The 23,045-nt window shown below is 34.9% G+C and overlaps 2 protein-coding genes and 1 long non-coding RNA gene across 9 annotated transcripts; 1 reads left to right on the top strand and 2 right to left on the bottom strand.

Annotated features, from left to right (window-relative positions):
• Nucleotides 1-1,683: 1,683 nt before the first annotated feature.
• Nucleotides 1,684-4,044, top strand: LOC124293370. The gene is made up of 2 exons (XR_006903309.1): nucleotides 1,684-2,831; nucleotides 3,413-4,044. It is a non-coding gene; the product is annotated as an uncharacterized LOC124293370 (long non-coding RNA).
• LOC107220478 (max-like protein X) lies at nucleotides 3,807-6,830 on the bottom strand. 4 transcript variants are annotated; one of them, XM_046734090.1, is made up of 6 exons: nucleotides 6,520-6,830; nucleotides 6,403-6,421; nucleotides 5,989-6,129; nucleotides 5,460-5,839; nucleotides 5,133-5,246; nucleotides 3,807-4,848 (listed from the first exon to the last, which is right to left on the bottom strand). In XM_046734090.1, exons 3-6 carry the CDS (start codon nucleotides 6,122-6,124, stop codon nucleotides 4,792-4,794), a joined length of 687 nt encoding a protein of 228 aa, XP_046590046.1. In that variant the 5' UTR covers nucleotides 6,125-6,129; nucleotides 6,403-6,421; nucleotides 6,520-6,830; the 3' UTR covers nucleotides 3,807-4,791. The 4 variants fall into 4 exon arrangements, with proteins under 4 accessions (XP_046590046.1, XP_015514575.1, XP_015514574.1 ...); XM_015659089.2 differs by lacking the exon at nucleotides 6,403-6,421 and having other exon boundaries at nucleotides 5,460-5,836; XM_015659088.2 differs by lacking the exon at nucleotides 6,403-6,421.
• Nucleotides 6,831-7,405: 575 nt separating this feature from the next.
• LOC107220473 (F-box only protein 28) lies at nucleotides 7,406-17,695 on the bottom strand. 4 transcript variants are annotated; one of them, XM_046733765.1, is made up of 7 exons: nucleotides 17,411-17,695; nucleotides 15,514-15,699; nucleotides 14,113-14,394; nucleotides 13,294-13,542; nucleotides 12,934-13,129; nucleotides 12,485-12,849; nucleotides 7,406-11,824 (listed from the first exon to the last, which is right to left on the bottom strand). In XM_046733765.1, the coding sequence occupies exons 2-7, from the start codon at nucleotides 15,523-15,525 to the stop codon at nucleotides 11,417-11,419; spliced, it is 1,512 nt and encodes a 503-aa protein (XP_046589721.1). In that variant the 5' UTR covers nucleotides 15,526-15,699; nucleotides 17,411-17,695; the 3' UTR covers nucleotides 7,406-11,416. The 4 variants fall into 4 exon arrangements, with proteins under 4 accessions (XP_046589721.1, XP_046589722.1, XP_015514567.1 ...); XM_046733766.1 differs by having other exon boundaries at nucleotides 15,438-15,699; XM_015659081.2 differs by having other exon boundaries at nucleotides 7,406-11,791; nucleotides 17,411-17,694.
• Nucleotides 17,696-23,045: the final 5,350 nt, after the last annotated feature.

The following is a 23,045-nucleotide window of genomic DNA, read 5'->3' on the forward strand; positions in this document are numbered from 1 at the left end:
ACGTTTTACTTACTCTCAGTTTTTTACCGATAGTAAAATAAATATTTTTCGAGGTCTTATGTCTCGTGCCACCTCAATATTTTAACAGCTTCATTAACAACATCCACATGCACGGAAAATGAAATTCAATGTTCTACCTATAATATACGCGCACTGGTTATACGTAAGGTCTTATTGACGTCATATGAGATTTATGTACCATCCGTTGTACTGAGGCTAACATATTACTTTTTATGAGCAAATAGGTAAGTCCGATGTTTATTTCAAAAATATCTGTCTCAGGTAATCAAAGAACGAGTGTTCGTTCGTACAAAGATGCGGGATTAGTGTATCAGTTTCTACAATCCGGTAGAGAAATTATTAGACGAAATGTAGCTTCTTATTCGTTTTGTTTTAGTATTAATGCAAAATTATCGGTAACTATAATTCACTCGTTAGGCCTTAGAAACGAAAGATTTCTTTTTCCTTCACTTAAGAGAAATATGCCATGAGAATATATATACGGTTTCTGTTAATGTCCCGGAATAAAAGTTTCACCTGACTCAATTTTACGTATAAACTATTCTATAAATACGTTGACCAATATTATACCGTTAAGAAATTACGCACTGTTGAGATTGAATACAAAGAAATCATTCATTCGGCATAACGGACATTTACCTATTTATCTTTCAGAATGAAATATTTAATCTAAAGGCAAACATTCGGCTCATAGCTTCAGACGGAAGCTGTACATCTATCCACTCTTAGTTGTATAATGGCGAAAACCGTGACCGCCGAGTTTCGAGGCGTCAGTTATCTCTGTAACTCGCAACGTAATTATAGAGCGTCCACAAACGTGTTATTTCAAGTGGCAGTATCCTGCCGAGTGTCAAAGCATTAGTACAAAAGCTGATTAATTTCCCGCGATTGTTTCAAGACCCACGTTGCCAACCCCTTCTTTCCTACCATTTATAACGTACAATGTTCCATCTATCGCGTACCGTGAACTCCGTAGACGGAATCGTAATATCGTACTCTAGGATTTGGTTACTCTCAAATTCTGAGCCGCTTACGGTCTCTTGGAGGTTCGATCAGACAGCTTTCAAATACCCGAACATTGCAAATAGGATTTAGAATTTCCTTATTAAAATTCAAATGAGCGAGCATTCATCTATTCAGCTCGCTGCTTTTGCAATAAAAACTTGAAGAACTCCGACGCGGGTATCTTTGCATAAGAAATGTAGATTAAATTAATTACGTTTACATAATAATAACTTGATATGAAAAAAAAAAAAAAAGTCAATAAGTAAAAAGAAAAACGAACAGATTTGTTCATGCCTGTCTCATTGTCGGTAAGCAAAGACAGCGGGTGAAATGTGATATCGAACAATTGTCTGTTGCAGATTCGGAAAGGTGAAGACTCGTACGTAGAGGGATCAGAGAAATGGACGACGAGGCCTCGATTTTACTCGTGGTGACCCTCGCGGTCGGAGGTGTTCTGATGACGGCGTTACTCGCCTGCTACGCCTGTGTCTTCAGGGATTTGTGCTGCCGTAGGGGTGAACGCTCGAAGCGACGAAGAGGAAGTCCTCGAAGCCCCATGCAAGGTTCGGGTGGAACCTGCAGGCCGCGTCTCGACACGATACCGCTGAACGACATCACCCAGGGGGAGAGCATGCCGACGGAGTCTGAAAAAGTCTAGCTAGAATATCCCCGCAGTTTCACCGATTCCGAGTGTAATAAATTAAAGGGGCGATACTCGTGTTTCCACTGGTTGAAATTAATCAGAGACAATTTTGATTTGCGTTCGACGTCGAGCGGAGTGCTTTGAATAGACCCTAAACTTGTTGCCTCCGCGGAGTCTCAATTACAGTGCGACGAGTATGTATAATAATTGCGTATACGTATGTTAGTCGATCGATGAAGCATCTCAACCGGATATTGGATGTGCAGCTGCGGTGGGCTTCTTCTCTGTAGATGTAAAATAAATCTATGAAAACCGACGCCAACTGTTCGTGGCGTAATGATTACATGCGACACGGGATATTTGTGGATTTAAATAAACAAGGAAATACGGTCAATCTAATATCATAAATATGTTGTTATAGGTTTTCTGATTCTCGGGAAAATAACGAGGTGACTCACGGCACGTTCTAAAGAGTCTAATTTTTGTCAGGCAATCCAAATTAACTGTAACCACTGTTGCAATCAAAGTACTCGTGAGAATTTCCGATTCAATATTGTAAGATTCGTCAATTTTGCAAATTATTTCCGATTATACGTATATTGATTATTGTACCCTGCGAGAGCAAAGGTATTGCCACATTAACACGCTTCAGACGCACGTCGCGAAACTTGGTTTATCCACGCAGTAACAATTACTTGTACTTTAATCAGACGGTTCTTCTTTTTCACTCAAGTTAATTATATTGGTGTCTGATTGTAATACCTGGCGTTTGGTTTAATTTCTTTTCTACTCATGAACTTCCATTTGGTGGATTGATTTGGGCCCGACATGTGAATTACACAGTCTTATACTACAATATGATCTATCAATGTTATGTAGTAAATATACGGTGCATTATGTCCATATACAAAGTGCCAATATGCAATGCACTTCGATTTTAGATTGAAGTATCGTTAACGAAAAGAATCATGCAGATTTCAATTTCTTACACCATATTACCGTTGCACTTGCGACGAGGAGTTTGCTTTTATTATAATAAATAATGAGACGATTACGTAGAACGTGAAAGTTTCAATATATACTTGATGGAGAAATATGCGTGACAGCTGAAATCACATTCATTCAAGCGAAATAAGAATTGGAAAATGTCAGCATAACAATAGTAAGTAAACAAAACATTTTATTAACATCAAGGAAATAAAAAGTATATAACATGCATTCCTACCTTTTTTGCAACACCTTCATTCCCGTTTCTGATTTATGTATAATATTAAAAATAATTGGTCTCTGAATGGTGGTAAATTCATTTTATACACTAAATTTCCACGCGTCATGTGTCGATTGGAAATAAATATTCAGGATTCTGTTGGACCAACAAGTAATCATCGGTGAATTTACGCGGTTATGCGAAAAGATGAGCACTGTAAATTCATGTTGCGTGCAGTGTCTAGCTGTAGACGAAAAAAAAATGTAACCTTGTTGGATGAAAGTCAATTTTTTTTACGTGTGAATGTGACAACTATTAGTTATTCGTCACAGTCTTTGTTCAGCTCGAAAGAAATATAAGTGAGAAAAAGAAGGCCCGTTGTAAATTAGTTGAATTTTTAATTGTATAAAATAAATATTCGAATCGGTTAAAAATCTAAGAAAACCATTATTTCGCACTCAGAAGTGTAATTAGTGTAATTAAAAGTACATGCTTGAGTTGCTGTCAACAAAATAATGAAATCTTACTTTTCACAGTGACTGGATTATGGGAAAGGCGACTGAAGTCGTTATTACTTATTCCTCATTACAACTACATGCATTTGCGGCTTTGATATGAGAACAGAAACGCAGTGGCAGAAACGGTGTTTTGGTCAGCCGTGGGCGGAATACCTAAACATCGCGAGTGACGCGTTTCATGATTCATTCATGGCAAAATCATAACTCACAACACTTGAACCAGTAGCGAATGGTAACAAGGTGGTAGTGTAGGGGCTCAAATGTATATGGGGCATCAATTAATCATGTCGTTTGAGCGATACTCGAGGTGAAAACGGCCACTTACACGTTATATCGTGATGGGTAAAATCGACTGTTTCTGTAATAAAAATCTGCGTATAACCCGAGAGTAATAAACGTCAGAAGCATTATATTTCAATGTAAATATTTTTATTGTTGATTGAAACCAAGAATAGCACAGCTATTCCATGTAGATAAACATGTATACAACGTGGGTACATACATAACGGTTTATAGTTTGTAATAATAAAAGAAAAACCTCTGAAAATGTGTAAAATTATCTATGAACGTACAACGCTGTAAAATGCGCTGCCCTGAAATCACTGTACATTTAAATTATTATTAATTGGCAACTAAAATTCTTTGCAATTGCTTTACAATAAAAACAAAATAATTGCGTTCTTTGGATGACTATGCATCTCTATTTTCTACTTTCGGCGTGAACTTTGTTTACGGATTTTAATGTTGATCGACATCAACGATGCGCGCAGATTTTTCTTTGCGCGCGCAAACTTATTCATAAATTCAAATAGAGATAATGCTCCTGTACACCTGTGGCATACACAAAACTTTTTCCCATAAGAATAGTAAAATCGTAATATCATCCTCAAGAAATTCGAATTTTTATACTGATTTTTACAGCAAACAGATTTCCAACTTGATATTTAGCAACGTAAATTCTTTTCGAATAATAAAAACGTCAAATTATCAATTAAGTCGCGTCGTTGAAGCAAAATATATATGTATATCATTTTATGTACAATATAGTAAAAGACAATATAATACAGCAATGTATATGCATAGTAATTGCAGGTTGTTTATGGAGTTATTCACAATCTGATATCCAATGGTGATCAATTATATTAGGTACTTATCACACGAGCTAGAATCACAAAGTTTGTTCCATTGCTCGAGAGCGAACAAGTGAACGGTACAACTGTATATATATTTATATTTATATGTTCTCTGGTAACTGAGAGGTAATTTTCAATAGGCTTCCATTGGCAATCACAGAAGTTCATTGGAATGGCTTGTTTTCTGAATTGCAATAGTACTTCAAGATCGTTGATCAACAATTGGAAGCATAAACATAATCTAAAGTTATTTTATACCATTGACTAGCTGATAGGGTTGTTGAACTGCTGTAAAACGGATATCACAACTTCCCTAAGCGTCTGTAAAAAAATATTACTTAATTAATTACTTATTTCGTTATTCATATTATGCACAATTCTCGATCTTATTCTGGGTTATTCAAAAATTAAGCCGTGCACAATAAAAATGACTCTGCGTCATAAAATCGAGATTACTTAGGTATTAATGTGAATCTAGCGTTGCTGTGATAGGGTGGATTACGCGTTCTAGTTCTCAACGCAATGACAAAGTGTATGAATACTCGATTGTTACCCTCTGCTTCATTTTCTCAGTTTCAATATCAGAGCACACATGTAGATCTTACCTGCGGTTTACAATGTTCCTCCAACCAGCTGAATACACAGGCTGATAATTCGGCAAAATTAGCTACTGAAACGTTGCTAAAAGTTTGAAACAAGCGGTCCATAATTGCCTGAAACTATACAAATTATAATGTGAGATGAGCTCAAAGATTGCCCGCTATTTATCGAAAATTATTATTTTTCAACTTAAATCTAAAAATGACTTTCAATAGTTACTTGCCCTGGCCAAATACTACTAATACTCCACTTAAGTGTGAATTGTTAGAATTATTTACGCCGTATTTGCATCAGACTATAGAAATGTACCAATTAAAACCAGACATAATTACCACTTGGAATTTAGCTTCGTCCGATACGCGTGCCTCAGCATGACCAGGCTGGGTCTGGTGAGCCTTGACGATCTGTTCGTAATTGGCTTGCATTATCCTTAGAGCTACGACCTCTTTTCGGAGAGCATTACGTTCCTCCTCCTGTTTCTTCTTTTGTTGCAAGAGAAACTGTATATAGTCAATTGATTTTTGAAGAACTGTCGCCTTAGACAATTTGTAGCCAGATGAATCTGTGTGCTGACAGGTGGGAACTAAGTCTTGAAGAGAGTCGTAACCCTTTTTTATGGCATCTCTTCGTTTCTGTTCTGCCTGAGTATGAGCTTCTCTGCGACGCTCTTTGTAACTGATTGTAGAATTTTTATTGTCACTGTCTTCATCTTCTGAAAAACAATAAAATAGATCCTACAGTGAAACTCACCGGTATGTATGTTTGAAAAGTTTCATATAGTGATTCAACAAACATATTACCCTGGAGGAGTAATTGGTCTTAAATAAAATTACAGAAGTATAATTTAATATGTTCTTTTACCAGTGTTATGTGCAGATGACGAAGGAGTATTGATGGAACCAGTGCTACTGCATCGGGAAAAGGTATATCTTTCGGTAGGACTAGACGGCTCCAATTTCATATCTCCATCCGATCCTGCTCCGCTGTGCATCGCCATTCCTTCTACAGCAACAAAGATTCACGAGATTTAGAATATCAGAAGAAACAAAACTATGTTAACAGTAATCACTGGATCATATAAGAGAATCGTGTACGTGTGTTCTATGATATATTTGTGAAACAGAAAATCGAAAAACAGTCAAAGGAAAACTGGAAAATAACCAAATTACCAAATTTTGAGATTAGTATGCGTACACGTGACCGTGGAAATGAATAAACTGAGTTTATCCCTGTCTCTAAATAGGTTTGCCCCGTTATGATACGTCAATAAGATACCTAATCTGTAGTCAATAGCCTTGACACGAGTGTTGATTATTAGGATTACTGCAATAGAAAAAGAAGAGAACATACACAACAAAAAGACAAGGAGAACTATCAAGTACGAATACTTACGGGGTTCGTATCCGTCTTTGTACGGTAGATCGGCCATCGTGTTGATAAGATAAGTATTGCATATACGCACTTAACTCAACGATGAAGCAAAGTCGGCTATATGTTGGGCGCGATAACCTCAGATTGAAAATTTGTCGAACGTTGATAGAAGTCGGCGTAAATCATGTGGTACTTAATAAATTTACAATATTTTTTAACAATCTGACGTGATATCTTTTCGAAAAACACGGTAACTTAGCTTTTTAATACTCATAACGCTGCTGACCACTTCTTGTTACCGTTTCGACGCGCCATCTTGACGAAACAGCTTTCATCGGGAATAAACGCGAAAACGCAATATGCGCCACAGTGTGTTCAACTGTTCACTATACGAACTGTCAAACATAACCACGTGCTCGAGTAGCAGACGAAAAGGACAAAACAAATTTTCGTCCACCCTGTGACCTGTCTAGTGCAGGATGTACAAGATTCAAACGTGGACTCGGTTCGCAACCTTGCGATATAAATTTTCCGTAGCGTAGAAAAGGTAAAAATTTTGTAATATATCTAAAAATGCTTCCAAGTTTGCACTACAATTTGAGAAATAACTAACAGATCGTATCATGGATAAATGAATATTTTTTAAATAATTTCAAACGGAGTATATGTAATAAAATCGACGTCACCGGATCAATCGAATCGTGAACGGTATTTTCGAGGGACATCAATTTGGTACAATTTTATAAGATACATTTTTTTTAACAATTTCAAGATTCATACATTTCGAAATTAAAAAAAGTATTACCTGCGTTGGGTAACTAAGGATTATGTACAAAAGATTAAAAACAGCATTACGTTAAATTATTATTTATTATGTGATGTATCTAATATATATATTTACATTCGCTTTAATACACATAAAACAAATATATGATAATATAATTATAACTTTTTTTTTTTTTTTTTTTTTAGTAACACAGCTATCATTCTCGTTTCGCTGTGCAACTAGCACGTTTAGTTTTATTCAATTCAAATTCGATTTATATATTATTCTTACAGTAATTTTTTTAATTTGGTGTAAACTTGTGTGACATATGTATTGCGTGTGGGGATATTGTGTTTTCATGTGATGGAATTATAATTGCCTCCACAGGCGAATGTTGCGTAATACACTCAAATAGTAATGAATTTAAAAATTCTGATATCTTCTCTACTTAGTCAATATGACTTTGGTCAATGAGCTTGCCGGCTATTGCTTTACCCACGACAATTAGCAATAGTGATCCAACTCTACATGTTTAACAAATATGGTAATGATTTTTTTAAATGAATTCGTTAGCTTTTTATGAAAAGAGAAATCGCTTGATTTCAAGAAAAACATTTTGCTGTGTTCTCTGGTAAGCACAACCTAAATTCCTGCTAACTTCTAACGCTAATTGTGTATTTATTGTATTCTTTAATTTAAATACATTCAACACACTACTTGTATGTACAATATTATCATGTATATATATATATATATATATATAAACTATATATATATATACCTATATACATGTATATAGATTTTTTTTCATACGGTGCTACTTTAATGGATTCAGAAGCCAGCATTGAGGAAACACCAAAAATAAAATAACAAACTATTCATTAATGTGTTCAAATAATATATCAATACAGATATATTGAAATATCATACAAGTAAGATAAAGTTTGATTGAATGGTAATTCGTATATTAACGTATAACTTGAGATCACAAAAATATTCACCTGCAATAGAATTATGCTAATATTCATCATTTCGGATTATAGCAATAAAATCGGAATTGGGATGTCAATGTTGTGTTCAAAATTCAATTATTATATAACATATAAATAATATAATTGATGATGAGGATAATTTTCAACTAAAATCACCAGTCTCTTTGAGTAAAACAGAACACAGGAAGTTTAGTCTGAATGTTGAAAGAAAAATAGGTGAATAAGTGAAATAATTAAATTTTCAATATATAAATTGATTTTAATCCATAAATTATTGAGCTCGTAGCGTTGTTTGATGAGGTAATTATTCATTACTGGTCTCTGAGATCTTTTTTACAAAACATTAAATAAAATTCACACATTTTCTAGCCAAAACCGCCCTACGTCAATTTTGTCTGAATAAAGGTCACTTTCCCGCGATTTAAATCGATAAAGCATCACATATAGTAATAAGATTTCATCACTTTTAAATTTAGTTTTTTTTTTCACCTTTTCGTTTTATTTCTCATTTGACATTGATAAAAAATTATATATTTTGATAGTTACTTTACTATTAATAATTATTAGTTATATCTTATTGTTCCATTAGACTTTAAACTAAAATGCTCCATAGCCTTTTCTTTATATTTGTTTACATACATACATATATATACATATATATATATAAATATAATATGATACATTTCATCATAATTATGTATAATATTATATGCATATATACATATATAAATATGAAGTATATTCATTATTAATTATTATCAATATTCAATTTATCTTATTGTAATGATCAGTAATAATATTAACTCACAATTACTAGCTACATTATTTTTATTTATTCATTTTTTTTTTCTTGAGATAATTACCATTGGTAATCAGTGCAAAATGGACAAATAATTAACTGTTCTATATTCACGTACATTCAGAGTATGTGCAAAAATGACTACCAAGTATGAAACGACTTTTGGGGCGTACCTATTTGAGTGAGCATTAAGTTCTCTGTTTATGGAAAATCAAAATTCTTAGCAGCCAAAAGCGGTTAATCAAAGTATTGCATTTAGCAGTAATGTGTAGCACTATCTCGCGATATTTGCTCAGATCATATGACTGAGACTGTGAGACTGTTGTATTATATTGGATAAGATTCGGTACTATAAAATATTTTAATTTTATACAATTCTCTTATATCTCGCCGCCATCTGGTCCAATGTATAAATACATGAGTGGGGGGAAAGAACAGTACGTACAAATTATTATCGTACTTAAGTAACTCTTAGATATCATTCGTCGACAATAATTAATATGAACCATAATAAATCAATTTAATTTCAAACTAACTCTGTACCTATCAGCTGAACCGAATTTTCAGCTATAGACGTCCTATATCGACGGTTGCGTAGAATAACCGGCTATCTCGAGTCAGGCTTGAATATACGCCTATTTCGAGTAAAGTTCAAAAATCGGCTATTTCGCGTTTGAAATTTTTTGACCGTAAATTAAGTTTAATAAAATTAAAACGGAGCACGTATGAATTTTGTGAGGCGCTGACGAATTTCGTATTCAACCCGACAGTGCTACCAACTTAATTTACGGCCAAAAAAATTTAAACGCGAAATAGCCGGTTTTTGAATTTTACTCAAAATAGCCGGTTATTCAAGCCTAATTTGAGGTAGCCGGTTTATCAAGCGAACCTCGAATTAGCCGGTTTTTGAAGCCTAACTTGAGATAGCCGGTTTTTCAAATCTGACTCGAGATAGCCGGTTATTCTACGCAACCGTCGGTATGTTGACTGAAATTTCGAAGGTATATTACTGAAAGCGGTGATCCACACATGTCGTTGTCTCTAAAATCACACTCTAGATGCTCTGTCAATATGCAATGAAAAGAAAACTTGCAATTCTTTGATTATACCAATGTTCTTTCATCGTATAAATTAATCATTTTCTACTAATTATCTGCTTTGAAATGGATGAAATCCAAATTTCCCGCAAGAGATGGAGCATATAATGGACTGATATGAGTGTTTGTTTGACCTTAAGTAGGTGTATTAATCAGTCTCACTCAACCCCTCAGGTACTGATCATTGCATTGAAAAAACATTCTCAAACCTTGGTGGCTATAAAGTAACGACAATTTTTGCATCAAATTTGTTTTGCTCCTTGTTAAGATAAGGTTTGTTAGTAAAACAATATGAGCAGACAAAGGCACATCACCCGGAATTTTATTACATGGCTCATGATCGGATTTAGCTTGTGAAACAACAAATTGAACAGAAATTAATTTCTTTGTACAATTTTCAAACAACTTGTAATGCAAACAGTATGTTCCACCATGAAAATCGTTCAAGAAAGAAAATCCAGAAATACTTCACTTTCGAAGAAATGATTATACATGTATGTTTTCAACAAGACTCTATTATTTTTTTCCATATGGCCGTCCCCGTATTGTCCTAAATGTTTAAGAAAACTTATTAGAATTAAAGGCTCTTTTTAGACTTCACCAAAAAATGTATCACTGAAAATCAGATAAAAACTGGTGCATGTGAAGTCGCCAAAGAAAATAGAAGATTTGCGAACTGTGATAAGATGGTAATACAATCAATACCAGTTTCTTTTAAAGGGTACTAAACGTTAAATTCAATGTCAAAAAAGATTTTAGTAAAGTAATGGACGCAACTAAAAAAAGAATGCTTCGTAACTTTTGATATTTACGGATGTACAAATATCAGAATTCGAAATAACAAACAGGCATCTTTCCTTTATTAACATTCTTCTATTTTCATTGGGTGCCTTGATAATAATAATAACAATATTCTTATCCTTAAAGAGGACCTGAACAAAGTCTGTATACATTATGTTTTAACAGTATTCAATGAATAGTATTATTCCATCAGGTAATACGACACGTTACACTTTAAGATCGACACAAGCATAACAAAAATACCGGCAAATCTGAAATTAATATTCATTGCTGATCATGTGAAGTAGCCATCTATAAAACTACAGCCAAGAAACTGTTGACCAAGATATTTCAGTAAGAATATTGTTAATTAGTTTGATTTGTCTAAGTTCATTGCCACATAACGGTATACAGAATTTTGATTGTTACAGATCCATCATGATCAAGATGTTAGTTAGATATTTGTACCGTGGTCAGAATTGATTTAGATTTTTGAGCGTTTAGCTTGACGAGATTTCGACGAACGTCGTGGCTTCTTATATGCATCGCTTGGCATATCATCAGCAGCAGATTTTCGTTTAGTCAAGCTAGAAGGTGCTGGTGCTTTTGGTGGTGCCATTTCTACAGATGCTGGATGACTCAGAAGAACCGGTATCATTTCTATGCAGGGGCTCCGAGCCTCTGTTATTGGAACAAAATCTACGGTTTCGCCCAACGCTTCCGGTAAGACACCTTGGTTCGCCAGAGCCTGCAAATCCTCTGATGGGATCGGCATCGATTGTCCGCATCCCAGACAGGCCGGGATAGCCGGTGATTTAGAACGCCAATATTGTAGCTCTGTTTTGCATTTGTTTAGTTCCTGTAGAATATTGACGTGACAGAGATGATGGTCCTGAGAAATGTTAGGCTTAGGCAACTATCATGACTAGTGAAACGCAATGACGTTCAAATGATTTATCCAAAACAGAAATCAAAACAGAATAACTAGACAAAGAAAAATCGTTATGACACGATATAAAATTTCAATATCTGTAAACATTATCGTTCTTTTTAACATTTCATAGCACGATTCAAGGCGCCATGCATATTTAAAAGGAGCCCATTCCAGATAACTTGGTTACATGAATAAATAATTAAGTAACAAGATATATAAGAATTTCTGTAGTTGAAATTTGAATTTCAATCAACAGATTTTCGGAACTACTAAAATCTAGTTTTTTTGTTTTATGTATAAGACATGTGCTTGTACAAATATGGTACATAAAAACACAATTTTCTATGCGTAATAACGGATTATGATAGTATTGTAAATCAATAACAAAGCTTCTGCTATCAGCAAAGGTTTGCAAGATGATGATGTCTGACAATCGAAATTTTGTCAAATACCTTGAACCTCTGATACTTTTATATGTACAAGTATAAGAATAAAAATGAACTGCGTTATTTTCTATATTTAAGAAATTTAACGCGATCGAGTGCTAACTCTGGTCACTAGATTCAGCCTTACACCTGTAAATTAAAAAAATTTGAAAGATGATGTTTATAACTATACCTGTAGAAGAGTGCTAAATTTCCGTGAAGTTTCTTCATTTTTCTTATCATTATCATCAAGTCGGCTAGCATATTCTAAAATTTGTTTTTGCTGCTCAGCTATCTTCGCTTTGCATCCGCGTAAATCTCTGCGCATCAATGTCAATTGGCTGTTGTATCGCTTCATTCCCTGTTTAATTTTTCGAATGCGTTTGCGCAAGACCATATTAGACTGCGGAGGTGCGACGTTGGACTCCAACAAGCCAGGATCGTCAGAAGAATGGGGTGGCGAGCCTTCGCCCCCACTACTTCCACCGCCTTTGCCACCTCCAACATTCAAAGGCGCAGAATCCAGGCACATAAATGGTTTGCTTACATTACTAGGAGCTGTAATTTTATCAAATAAATATGTATCAGGCAAAATTGAAATTGAATTCTTAAGTTCATTTTGATTTGTAATAAATAACTTACAGGAAAAGGTGCCTGCGAGATCAAGAAAGTCAGTTCCAAAGTACGGTATTTCAGGGAGAGTTGGCTCTAAGCGCTCTTTGAAGTACTCCATGGCCATTGTACTAAGGTCAAACAATTCATCAGTCACTTTGTAAGGGCGAGCCAGCTTTGGAGTAACTCGGATGTAATGTAAAATACGATACACCTCATCCAAAATCTAGGAAGCAAATAATCAAACGTATTATTTTATTATCATTATTTTCAATTGGCTTCCAAGCCGGTTGACGATTTCAAGGTGTTTCCAGTATACAGTTCGTAAGTTACTGATAATTATTTTTAATGCTCCACTAGCAAGGGATGAGACTTGTATGATTTAATTACCTCTCCTGCAAAGAAACAACAATGTTTGCGTTCTATGTGCTTTCCAAAGCTCATCTGTAGGAGAGTAAGTCGCATATGCAAGGTTTCTATAATATCAGATTCGCAAGCCAGTGGATGATTTCGTCTAGCGGATTCACGTCTAGGCATTTGTGCTTTAATTGCCTGAAAACGACAAAGCATTTGTGTTTGCAGACGTTGAAAAGTTGAGCTGAGGATAGACCCGCACACTCGATCCATCTGATGGCATACCTGAGAAAAATAATTGGAAATAACAGCTGTTACTACACATCATGGAATTTTTCAATACATAGTGCCTCAATGAACACAGTTTCAGAGAATGCGAACTATAAAAACAAAAAGTTGTCCAAGTAATGCAATGTACTTTGACAAGCTAGATTCAACTGTAAAAATTGTTGAAACAACAAGAAGTTCACAAGTCGAATGATATTATGCAATTGATGCGTTAAGTTAAAGTTTTTAATGGCTGTAAGAAAAATTTTCTACTTTGAAAATGTATATAATAAATTATAAGTTTCAGAAGTCAATGAAGTAATGAATCAAATAAGCTGTTGATTAAATTTGAGACAGTATTGGCGAAAAATGACGAAGGTATTATAATTGTACTTACGTCAGATGCACACTTATCGACTAACGCAATTTTTACTTTTACAAAATGATAATTCCTAGATTCTGGTATTTTTATCAGGTTGGCGAATACTCTGTTTTTGCCGTTACAAGCATCAATAACATTGTTTCCATAACTGATTCTGGTTATATTCGCAATGTGGAACAAATCTGTATATCACGATGCAAACTTACGGGACGCAAGTGGGCAATGGTATTGAAGTCCAGATAGCAAAGTACTTTCTCCTGAATCTCAACGGGTAGATCAAAGAAATGAGTGTTCGGAGCTGGAGTGCTTTCTACAACCGGAGCTGTAGATGACTGTCCCGGCTGTGTCTGCACTTGATTCTTCCGAATTGTCCCAGTGTCCCCAATGCCATCACCGACTGCACTTCCACTGTTATTACTTCCCACACTGCTCATCTGACGTGTGGAGACCATTGTTTTTATTGTGGAATTGCACAATTCGTCAGGTACCTTAAATGCATATGTCAGGTTAGTACTGTTGATCACGAATTTGGAATTCATCAATCAACTTTCAATTAAATAATACGCGTAATGTTTGCGATAAGTATTTCATATCAAGTATATTTTGGTCCAATTTATTCGGCTTATTAGGTACTTCTAGAGTCATATGTACTTGAGAGAATTTATCCAAGCAGGGGGCCACTGAATATCCACCCCATGCCAAGAGGGACAAAAATTTTAGGCACAACCTAGGAGAGACTCTCGCAACAGGAATCATTGAAATATTTTGAGGTATTGGTGTAATATTGTACAAACACACTTGGTGAGAATTCAGACTGTTTGCATGACGATATGCTTTCGAAATTAGTATAATGATAAATTGACGCAAACGTTAAAAAAAATATAATACTATTTACTTAGGTATATGTATTTGAAATCACACTGTTTCTTTAGCCTTACTATAAATTAAGCACAGTTTTGCAATCATGTGAACTGCAATAAATAATTGACGTGAAATTTGTTGCAACATTTGAATTTCTATTAGATTATCTTGAACATTTAAAATGGTATAATTTATGCTGGTATAGTGTATAAGATATTTAATTTTTATTTATCGATGATCTACAATATATTACATTGTGTCATAGGAAAAAGTTTGTATGTAACAAACTTCAGAATCCTAATATTGTTGATCGGTTTATTGGAAGGATATTCAATTATATTATTGTTCAGAACAATTGAGGAAATAAAATTTGTGTTTGTGTTGTAAAATGTGACAAGGTTGAAGTCCGTAACATTAATGTATTGATACGGTTTTAGGAAAAATCGTTATTTCGCGATTTTATGAATGTCTTAAATTCAGGAAACTATAACAAAGCAACACATATCCATATATGGAAACTTAACTTCTCGAAATCAACAATTCTAAAACTACAAAATGGTAAATTTTTTTTGAATATTTCGTTATGTTAACTTTGCTAACTTCTGCCTTGCAAAATATATGCCACAAACATATTTTTCTTTTCGTTCTAATAAAGAGGTGTAAGGTTTACCTTCCACAGTATTGAAAGAATATATGTGTAATGTGATTTTGTGTTCAATTTATACTAATAAACTGTTTCGAATTACTAGAAGTTCCATCTGGATGATATCTGCCAGGCAAGGACTTGGCCAATTCGCCCCTTAGCAGCAGTAGCCATAGCTTCACAAGATCTATGCCACCTTGGCTAATATCTTCTGGCAGCAATACTACACAGGTAGCTTGTTTAATCTTCCTGCTCAAATTTGTTGCTGGTTCAGGTTCTTGATGTCTTTCTATAAATAATTTTCGTGACTGACATTATCAACGCTAAATCAGCAAATTGATTATTATGCGTGATGTCAATGCGTGAAGTTAAAGGATAATTGGATGTTGAAATTCGATGCGACTAAGAACACCTTCCCAATTTGTAACCCAAGCTTCCTCCGATGCGTGAAATAATATTTTCGATTTCTTTTTATGACAAGGCTTAGTTTCTATGGTGCCATACCATTAGTAATGGATATTAGTAATTAAAGAGACGATAATTCAAGCTCGACAGAAATGATTTCTGCTTTAAATTTGTTTTGAAAAATTCACAAAAACATGGAATTACTACAATTCGATTTTGTGTGATTCGTAGCTTCTTCACATTTCTTTGTGTACTATCACAATATTTCAATGTACATTTTTGTCATGCAGAAATAGGAACTTTGTGAACAATGTAAGCAAGCGTCGGCAGTGGGGAAAAAAGCCCCCCATCCCCTCTTAATGAGATTAGAAAATCTGTTTGAATATTATAGTAAATTTCTGTAATGTAATTAGACACAGGATCACCAAGTGTAAAGACAAAGTATCCTGACCACTGCTTAAGGGATATATATGACTACCAAGGCTGATATAAACAAAACTTCTGATGTCAAATAAATATCGCATTGATTAGCATTTTATCCACTATTCATAGCCGAAACAAAGAACTCACACGGGTAGTACTAGAAAGAGAAAGATAAAATGGATTTTGGTCAGTCAAATTTTAGTGCACCAGTTACTTTTGCTTTTTGTCTGCTTTAAGTCCATGCAAAAGACAAATGAATCGGATTAAGTTTAGTATGCATATGCATTGCCAGCTATTATATACAAAGATCTCTCGCAATTAGCAGGAAGATTAAACATGGTTTTAATTGATGTTGGAAAAGATGTGAAGTGATATGTGCTTATGTTATACAGGTTAAATTTGAGGTGTTATTGGGTGCATAACGGTCTCCTCAAGTATTTAGCAGAATCAGTTTTAAACGTGTCATTTATTGATTGCCTTTGTGTGCTGAGTACAATAATTCAAATAAAATCTATTTTATATCACACACCGATTACATAAGAATGGGATAATATTATGTGCATACGTGGATTACAACTTGAATACAAGACGATGATGATTAATTTCGTGAAATGCATCCGCGATAATCAATTCCTAGCAGAAACGATTAAATTCTTCGTTCCGTGAAAAAAATAAGAGGGAAAATAATGTAAGAATTTTAAAAAATTTCGTGAGATACGTATTTGACGCGACGAGTCGTCGATCTGTAAATAGCTTTTTTATTCAAGATTCTCTACTGGAATATCTCCACAGCTTGCTAGAGAATAGCGAGCTTGGGCATAATAGAACGTACATATATGAAAGTGGTTAACTCTTCGGCTTTTTACCGCCATAAAAATTCGGATACACGTTTATTCTGCACGATTGATTACACCTGAGAAAATAAATACAAACATTGAATCGATAGATATTTATTATCACCTCAATGTTAATTAAACGCGCCATAGTTCGCATACTTGATAATGTTAAAGACATAAATAAGGGAATGAATTCAAGGAACATCGAAGAAAGGTGTAAAAAATAATACACATATAAGACGGTAGACACTCAATTGTAGAAATGAGGTGTAGTTATACGTTTTGCGACAGGTACTAAAGTTGGTTCAAAAATGGTCGTAGTTCTCACTCGCTTACCTTTACTCCAAACAGAAAATGATCACTGTATCGACGTTGCTGTTTCCAGCGACATTTTGACGGCACTCGCGTTACTCTTCCTCACCCCTTTAGACGGTGTTTCAATTTCCGTTCTTCTAGAACGATAAAAAAAAAAACTTCACGACGGTTAAACGAGGTGTATAATTTCTATGCGACGAGTCCAAGGCTTTCAATAATGAATTTCCAATTTACTGCAACCCAGAACCGTCAAGCAAATCACAATCACCGTGCGACTCCAACGCGCGGATTGCGCAGACTCATCCGTCAGTCAGGAATGCGCTTCTTTCCAATGAACGGAAGTGCGAGTCGCTCTTAGTCCATCGCGAAACTCGTAACGTCAGTACTGCCACTACCTGAAAAAGGGACGGACGTCTCATCCGCACCATTCGCGACTCCGTACGCGACCCCATCGTCGACTCAATCCAGTGACTCACACCGACGCTATCAGTTTCGAGTTTATATGACGCTACGGTACAATTAACTAACTCTCATTGTCCTGACCAGGTTTTCACTACTAGGCATTAATGACGGAACACAGCCAAATGCGGAGGGGTCGATTGTATCAATATTGTTACTAGACTATCACGTGCATCGTTTTAGTAGGCCAATAGCGTTTTAGTTTAGGGCCAACTCGAAACGGAAATATAGTAACAAAGCCTGTACTGTCAACCCCAAAAGGCAAAAGTCCCTAGCTCTCGCTGCGTGAGAATCCGCGAGACGGCAAAGGTCATCGCACTGATTTTCGTCGGGAAAAAACGCATGCGATAGGTAGGGGGATAGGACAGATCAGGAGAGCCGGGGAATAGACTCTGGCTTGGGTTGTGGCATCAAACGACCGTCGACCACGTACTCGGCATCTGATTGTGAGAGTAAAACTTTCAACTATCATTCGATTAAGTGTTCCCCCATAGCTGCTGTCATTGGCGAAAATAAAAAAAATAAATAAAAATTTATGCCACCTAATCTGAATTATTTATGACCAAAGAATTATATTATTTGGATGTCGTCCGAAAAATTTTTATACATAGAATGAAAATCCAGTTTACATTTCATTCGAAATCGGTTCGTTGAACCGTTATCTAAACGGCCCGCTCGCTAATGGTGAATACTTGTTGTATAAAACGTTGTAAATTTTGCGACAAGACAATAAAATGTTCGTTAAATTTCCTTAATTGGTTTCGGGAAAGCATCATTTTGTCATGAAGATATTCATTACTGAAATATTATAGTCGTGATTCGGGTATACGAAAATGAAAATATACATAACTTTAAATTACTTGTTGGGCATTGTTCTGTGATTCTACGTAGCAATTTTGCTACTTTTCTACAAATTTCTCAAATGTTCTTTGATTGCATTTCCGCGAATCTTTTGCTGAATCATTCATACTATTACTTGTTAAAATGTTTGCCTTGTCAATTGAAGAATCTGCAAAGATTACCTTCCCATTTTTATTCGTTAATAAGAGACAAAACCAAAACCTACGATGAGGAACACACAAAATTATTTTGTGTAGGCATGTGAAAAAAATTAAGGTTCGAGTCGTGATCGAAAACTATCATGCCAATGGAATATAATATATTTCCTTGTGGAAATTCAGACTGAAGACGCAGAGATATTCCCTGAATATTTAATTCTTTTTTTCGCAGTATATGTACGAAGGCAGTTTATTCTCAGTATACTACTACGAGTATATTTGCGGTTGACGAATGAAACATATTAGCTTTGCAAGCGCAATATATATATATCCTAATTATTATTTTCTCTGAAAACAAGGTCAGTATTGTGTAAAACAGACACTGCCGTAGTGCCATGTATCCAATATTTCTTCCTCCCGTTAGGAAAATAAAACTAATGTACACCATGAGAGAATTATGAAAATCAAACCAATTATACATTTACTACTTGTGATAATGTTGCACTTGGATCAAATCTGTTTGAACAATTAAGCTTTGCACATCACATAGCTTCATGAAATTAAACATATCGGTCAAATTAGCATAAAAAATTTTCGGCGTATCTATTTTTTCGCCATATTACCTGGATAGCGATAAAACTATCATGGCTGTAAAGGCTGTAGCATGTAATAAACAGTAATTTACAAACGGACTCGTGATGATCACATCTCGTCGCCACAGATGGAAACCGATTAGATACTTTTGTAATCATTTGTGCATTGTATGAGCATAATAGTAATACAATCTGAGACTACATTATTCGTTTACATACTTTATACTTTCATACTATCAAAATTTAAGTCAGACAGATTATAAATAACTACTATACATATACACCCAACGAATATTAATCATGTATGTCATGCGCCGTTTTTACAAAAATCGCAGATTTTACATCGACTTTTCGTTATTCCGCGATTATACGCAATATTGAATTGGTATTTCCATAGAAAAATGTATTGAGTATACTTAGTTAATTTTATAACGTATAAGGAAGAGGTATTTACTATGAAAACTCCGTGCGTTGCCATAATTATTTCGTCAGCATATTGTTACAGCAAAAATTACATCAATTGTGGAAGGATGATTGAGGAACTGCCATATATTCAAGTTACATTCAAATATGCTTGTTGATTTATATCAGTTGAAACGTTGATGAGAAAAATTTCGTAAAATAACTGCGTCACTCAAAACTTTTTCACCTCAAAGAAATATGTACGAGCTTTAACACATCGCAGTAATTAAGCGTGGTTGCCGTTTGCATTGAGTATTATGTAAATTGAAGGAGGAAGAATGTCAGTTTCTATATTATATGAAATTGAACTAAGGCAAGACGTTCTTTAGATAAAACTGTTCATTCTTTGCGGTGGTTAAAAAGGCTACTGTTTAAGTATGCTTACGAAACCATTAAAGACCGTAATTACACGGTGATATAGACTGTATGGAAGGTGCATCCAAACACTGTTAGCACAAAACATGATATTGAAAAAGACGTTCGAAGCTTGAGGCGCATAATTGCGGAGTTGCGCCATTGGGGAAAAATGGTGCAGATACTTTTAAAACAAATAGGTATGTATGTGTCATGTAATGCAAGGTAATAACTATATATTCTGATCTTTTCAACTTGCTTACCCGTAATGTGAAAATGTGCAAGTATAATATCATATATTTGTTTTCCAACATCGTATCCCGTAAGTAATGTATCACGATTTACAGGCAAAGATTCTGCTTTTAGATACCATTGACCATTCTCTTGATTTCTAAAACGCTTGCATCATAATTATACGCAAGTATTCACTCATTGAACAGCTTGACGAATCCGATTCGTGCTGCGTTGCTCGTAAGCTGACTCTGACAATAATTAGATTGTTACAAGCGTAATTAAGTCGTTTAGTACTATTTAAAAAAATGTCTAAGCTATTCGTATTTCCCAATAATTTATACATTTATATGTAAGATGCTGCTGAACCACACAGTGCAATATTTAGGAATTTGCTGGGATGGGTTGATCGCTATGTAAAAATAATGAACATTTTGATTATGACGGTAACTCATCATAAAGCTGTCGTTGCATGTAAAGTAAATGCCTCACAGCTCGGTATAAAAAAAAAAGGCATCAATTAATTCGACAACCATGAATCACTTCTATAGCCATAGAACTATATTACTGCGATTTTATGAATATTGAAGAAAAAAATGTGTCGTAGTTACGAGTAAATGTAGGACGGTGCAGCGGCGTCGGTGATTATCACGTACAAGAATAAGATCTCGGTACGGTTACAGAGAACAAATAAGAAATTGGACGTGTCGACCTTACAGAATTTAATGGACACGTTTTTACGGATACCGTCCGCTTTCCCGTTTCACCTTGTACCTAGTTTTTTCTTTCGCAGATAGTCGCATTATTTTCCATTGGCTTACGTTGAAAAACGATGTTGAAGTAATTGAATATTGTTCGAGAAAAGTATCGAGCAATAAGTTTTGTACAGAGATAATTATACTGTGCATATACATATAGTAGCTCGATTTCAAAAGTCATCCTAATTAGAATAAGCCTCTAAAAACAACGTCTGAAAAAATCGACGGTGTACATCATTCCTTTACACTTACGACGGCATAACTACAATTTATATGTTAAGTAACATAATCTGTAGTCGTAACTTTTTGTCGGATTCGTAACAATAAATCGGCATGGGATTCTTACCTTACCATATAATTATTTTTTTTGCTATTGTTTTAGAGCAATGATCTACATTATATTCAACACACCAGCATCAATATTGCTAACTGAACCGTAAAAGGTCAGTTTATTCAAACAATAAAAAGTAGAGGCGATACAAAGCTAATTTTCTGCTCCATATAAATGTCCAGGTATGAAATCACGTGCCCTGTATCCGTTTCTCGGCAAGATCACGCGTCTGGTGCTATGATAATGTTAAACACGTTAAAATCGCCATGCTTCAATAAGTCACGTGTTGAAAAATCAAACAGGAATTCCATGATCTTGGGATCTAATACATAATTCTGAGTATCAGGTACACGATATTAAGACTGCGCTCCGCGGTAGCCACAATGATACAAGTACCTACGGTAGACATGCCGATTCGTTTCAGGCCTTTGTAAAATTCAAAACGAAACATTATTATCATTGTTGACAAAAATGCAAACGTGTTAATACGTACGAAAGAAAACAACTTTCGTAGTTTTAAACAGAATTCTGAAATTCGAATTCTCTATCGAAAAATTTATCTCGGTTTGATCAACTTGGCGCTCGTGCACTAAACAATTTTTGTTGTCCATTTATACCTACTGCTTATTAACACTTTCTGCGCTGAGTCAGCAGACTTTTTTTCAATGACGATTGTCAATGAATAAATGAAGAGAGGTGTCAAACCAAAAAGTCAATAAACAATTCTACTTTTCTCACCAGTTTGATGAATAAATTGCTTGTCCCATTCAATAGAACTTCCTATATACCTGGTTTGTTATCTCTGAGTCTTCAACTAGACGAAATAGAATGCCGCAGTTGAAAACCGAAGTTTCTTATTCAGTAAGCTAAGTAAGTCAACGATCTAGAAAAAGCTCGTGACGTGAACGATTTAGTCTATGATTTGGATACATACTGCACAGTATATTTTTGTACATTTTTCCTATTTTCTCATGTTCGTATTAACTTACGTTACAAGAACTTCGTTTGCAGTCTAGTTTGAATGGTTTTAAAATTCTAATACGTATAATTAGAACGCAACACCTGAAATTCTGGCACCACTGTTTGTAAAATTAGAAAAGTCTCCTTTGACATTATGTCATAGTTACATGTATCTGCCTGTAGATTAGCCCATTTGTTACTGTACAATACGTTAACATAATATAGATGGTTGTATTAGACACGACAGCGTATAAACACGTGAATAATTCTGTACGGCATAATGATAGAAAACTTATGATAAATCAAACTGGGATGGTAATAAGAAAACCTAATGGCGTATCATAGATCCCGAAATACGGCTAAAAAACTTCAAATGCGTAGTGGAGTATAAGTGACATGACAGTACGAAGTAGAAGTACGTTATGTGTAGAGATATTAAAAAAAATTTGCCATCTGTACCTAATTATTAATTATCTTCGGGCTACGAACAATTAATATTGTGCCAGCATC

The sequence above is a fragment of the Neodiprion lecontei genome, chromosome 3 (assembly GCF_021901455.1).
Source record: "Neodiprion lecontei isolate iyNeoLeco1 chromosome 3, iyNeoLeco1.1, whole genome shotgun sequence".
Lineage (NCBI taxonomy): Eukaryota > Metazoa > Arthropoda > Insecta > Hymenoptera > Diprionidae > Neodiprion > Neodiprion lecontei.

Excerpts from the sequence above, each read along its gene's own strand:
- LOC107220473 (XM_046733765.1), bottom strand. Across the intron at positions 13,543-14,112 it reads CCATTGCCCACTTGCGTCCC|GTATGCCATCAGATGGATCG; the intron begins GTAAGTTTGCAT and ends TATTTTTCTCAG. Across the intron at positions 11,825-12,484 it reads AATTTAGCACTCTTCTACAG|GACCATCATCTCTGTCACGT; the intron begins GTATAGTTATAA and ends AACATTTCTCAG.
- LOC107220478 (XM_015659088.2), bottom strand. The coding sequence starts at position 6,556 with ATGGCCGATCTACCGTACAAAGACGGATACGAACCCC. Across the intron at positions 5,840-5,988 it reads GTCATCTGCACATAACACTG|AAGATGAAGACAGTGACAAT; the intron begins GTAAAAGAACAT and ends ATTGTTTTTCAG. Across the intron at positions 5,247-5,459 it reads ACGAAGCTAAATTCCAAGTG|TTTCAGGCAATTATGGACCG; the intron begins GTAATTATGTCT and ends TAATTTGTATAG.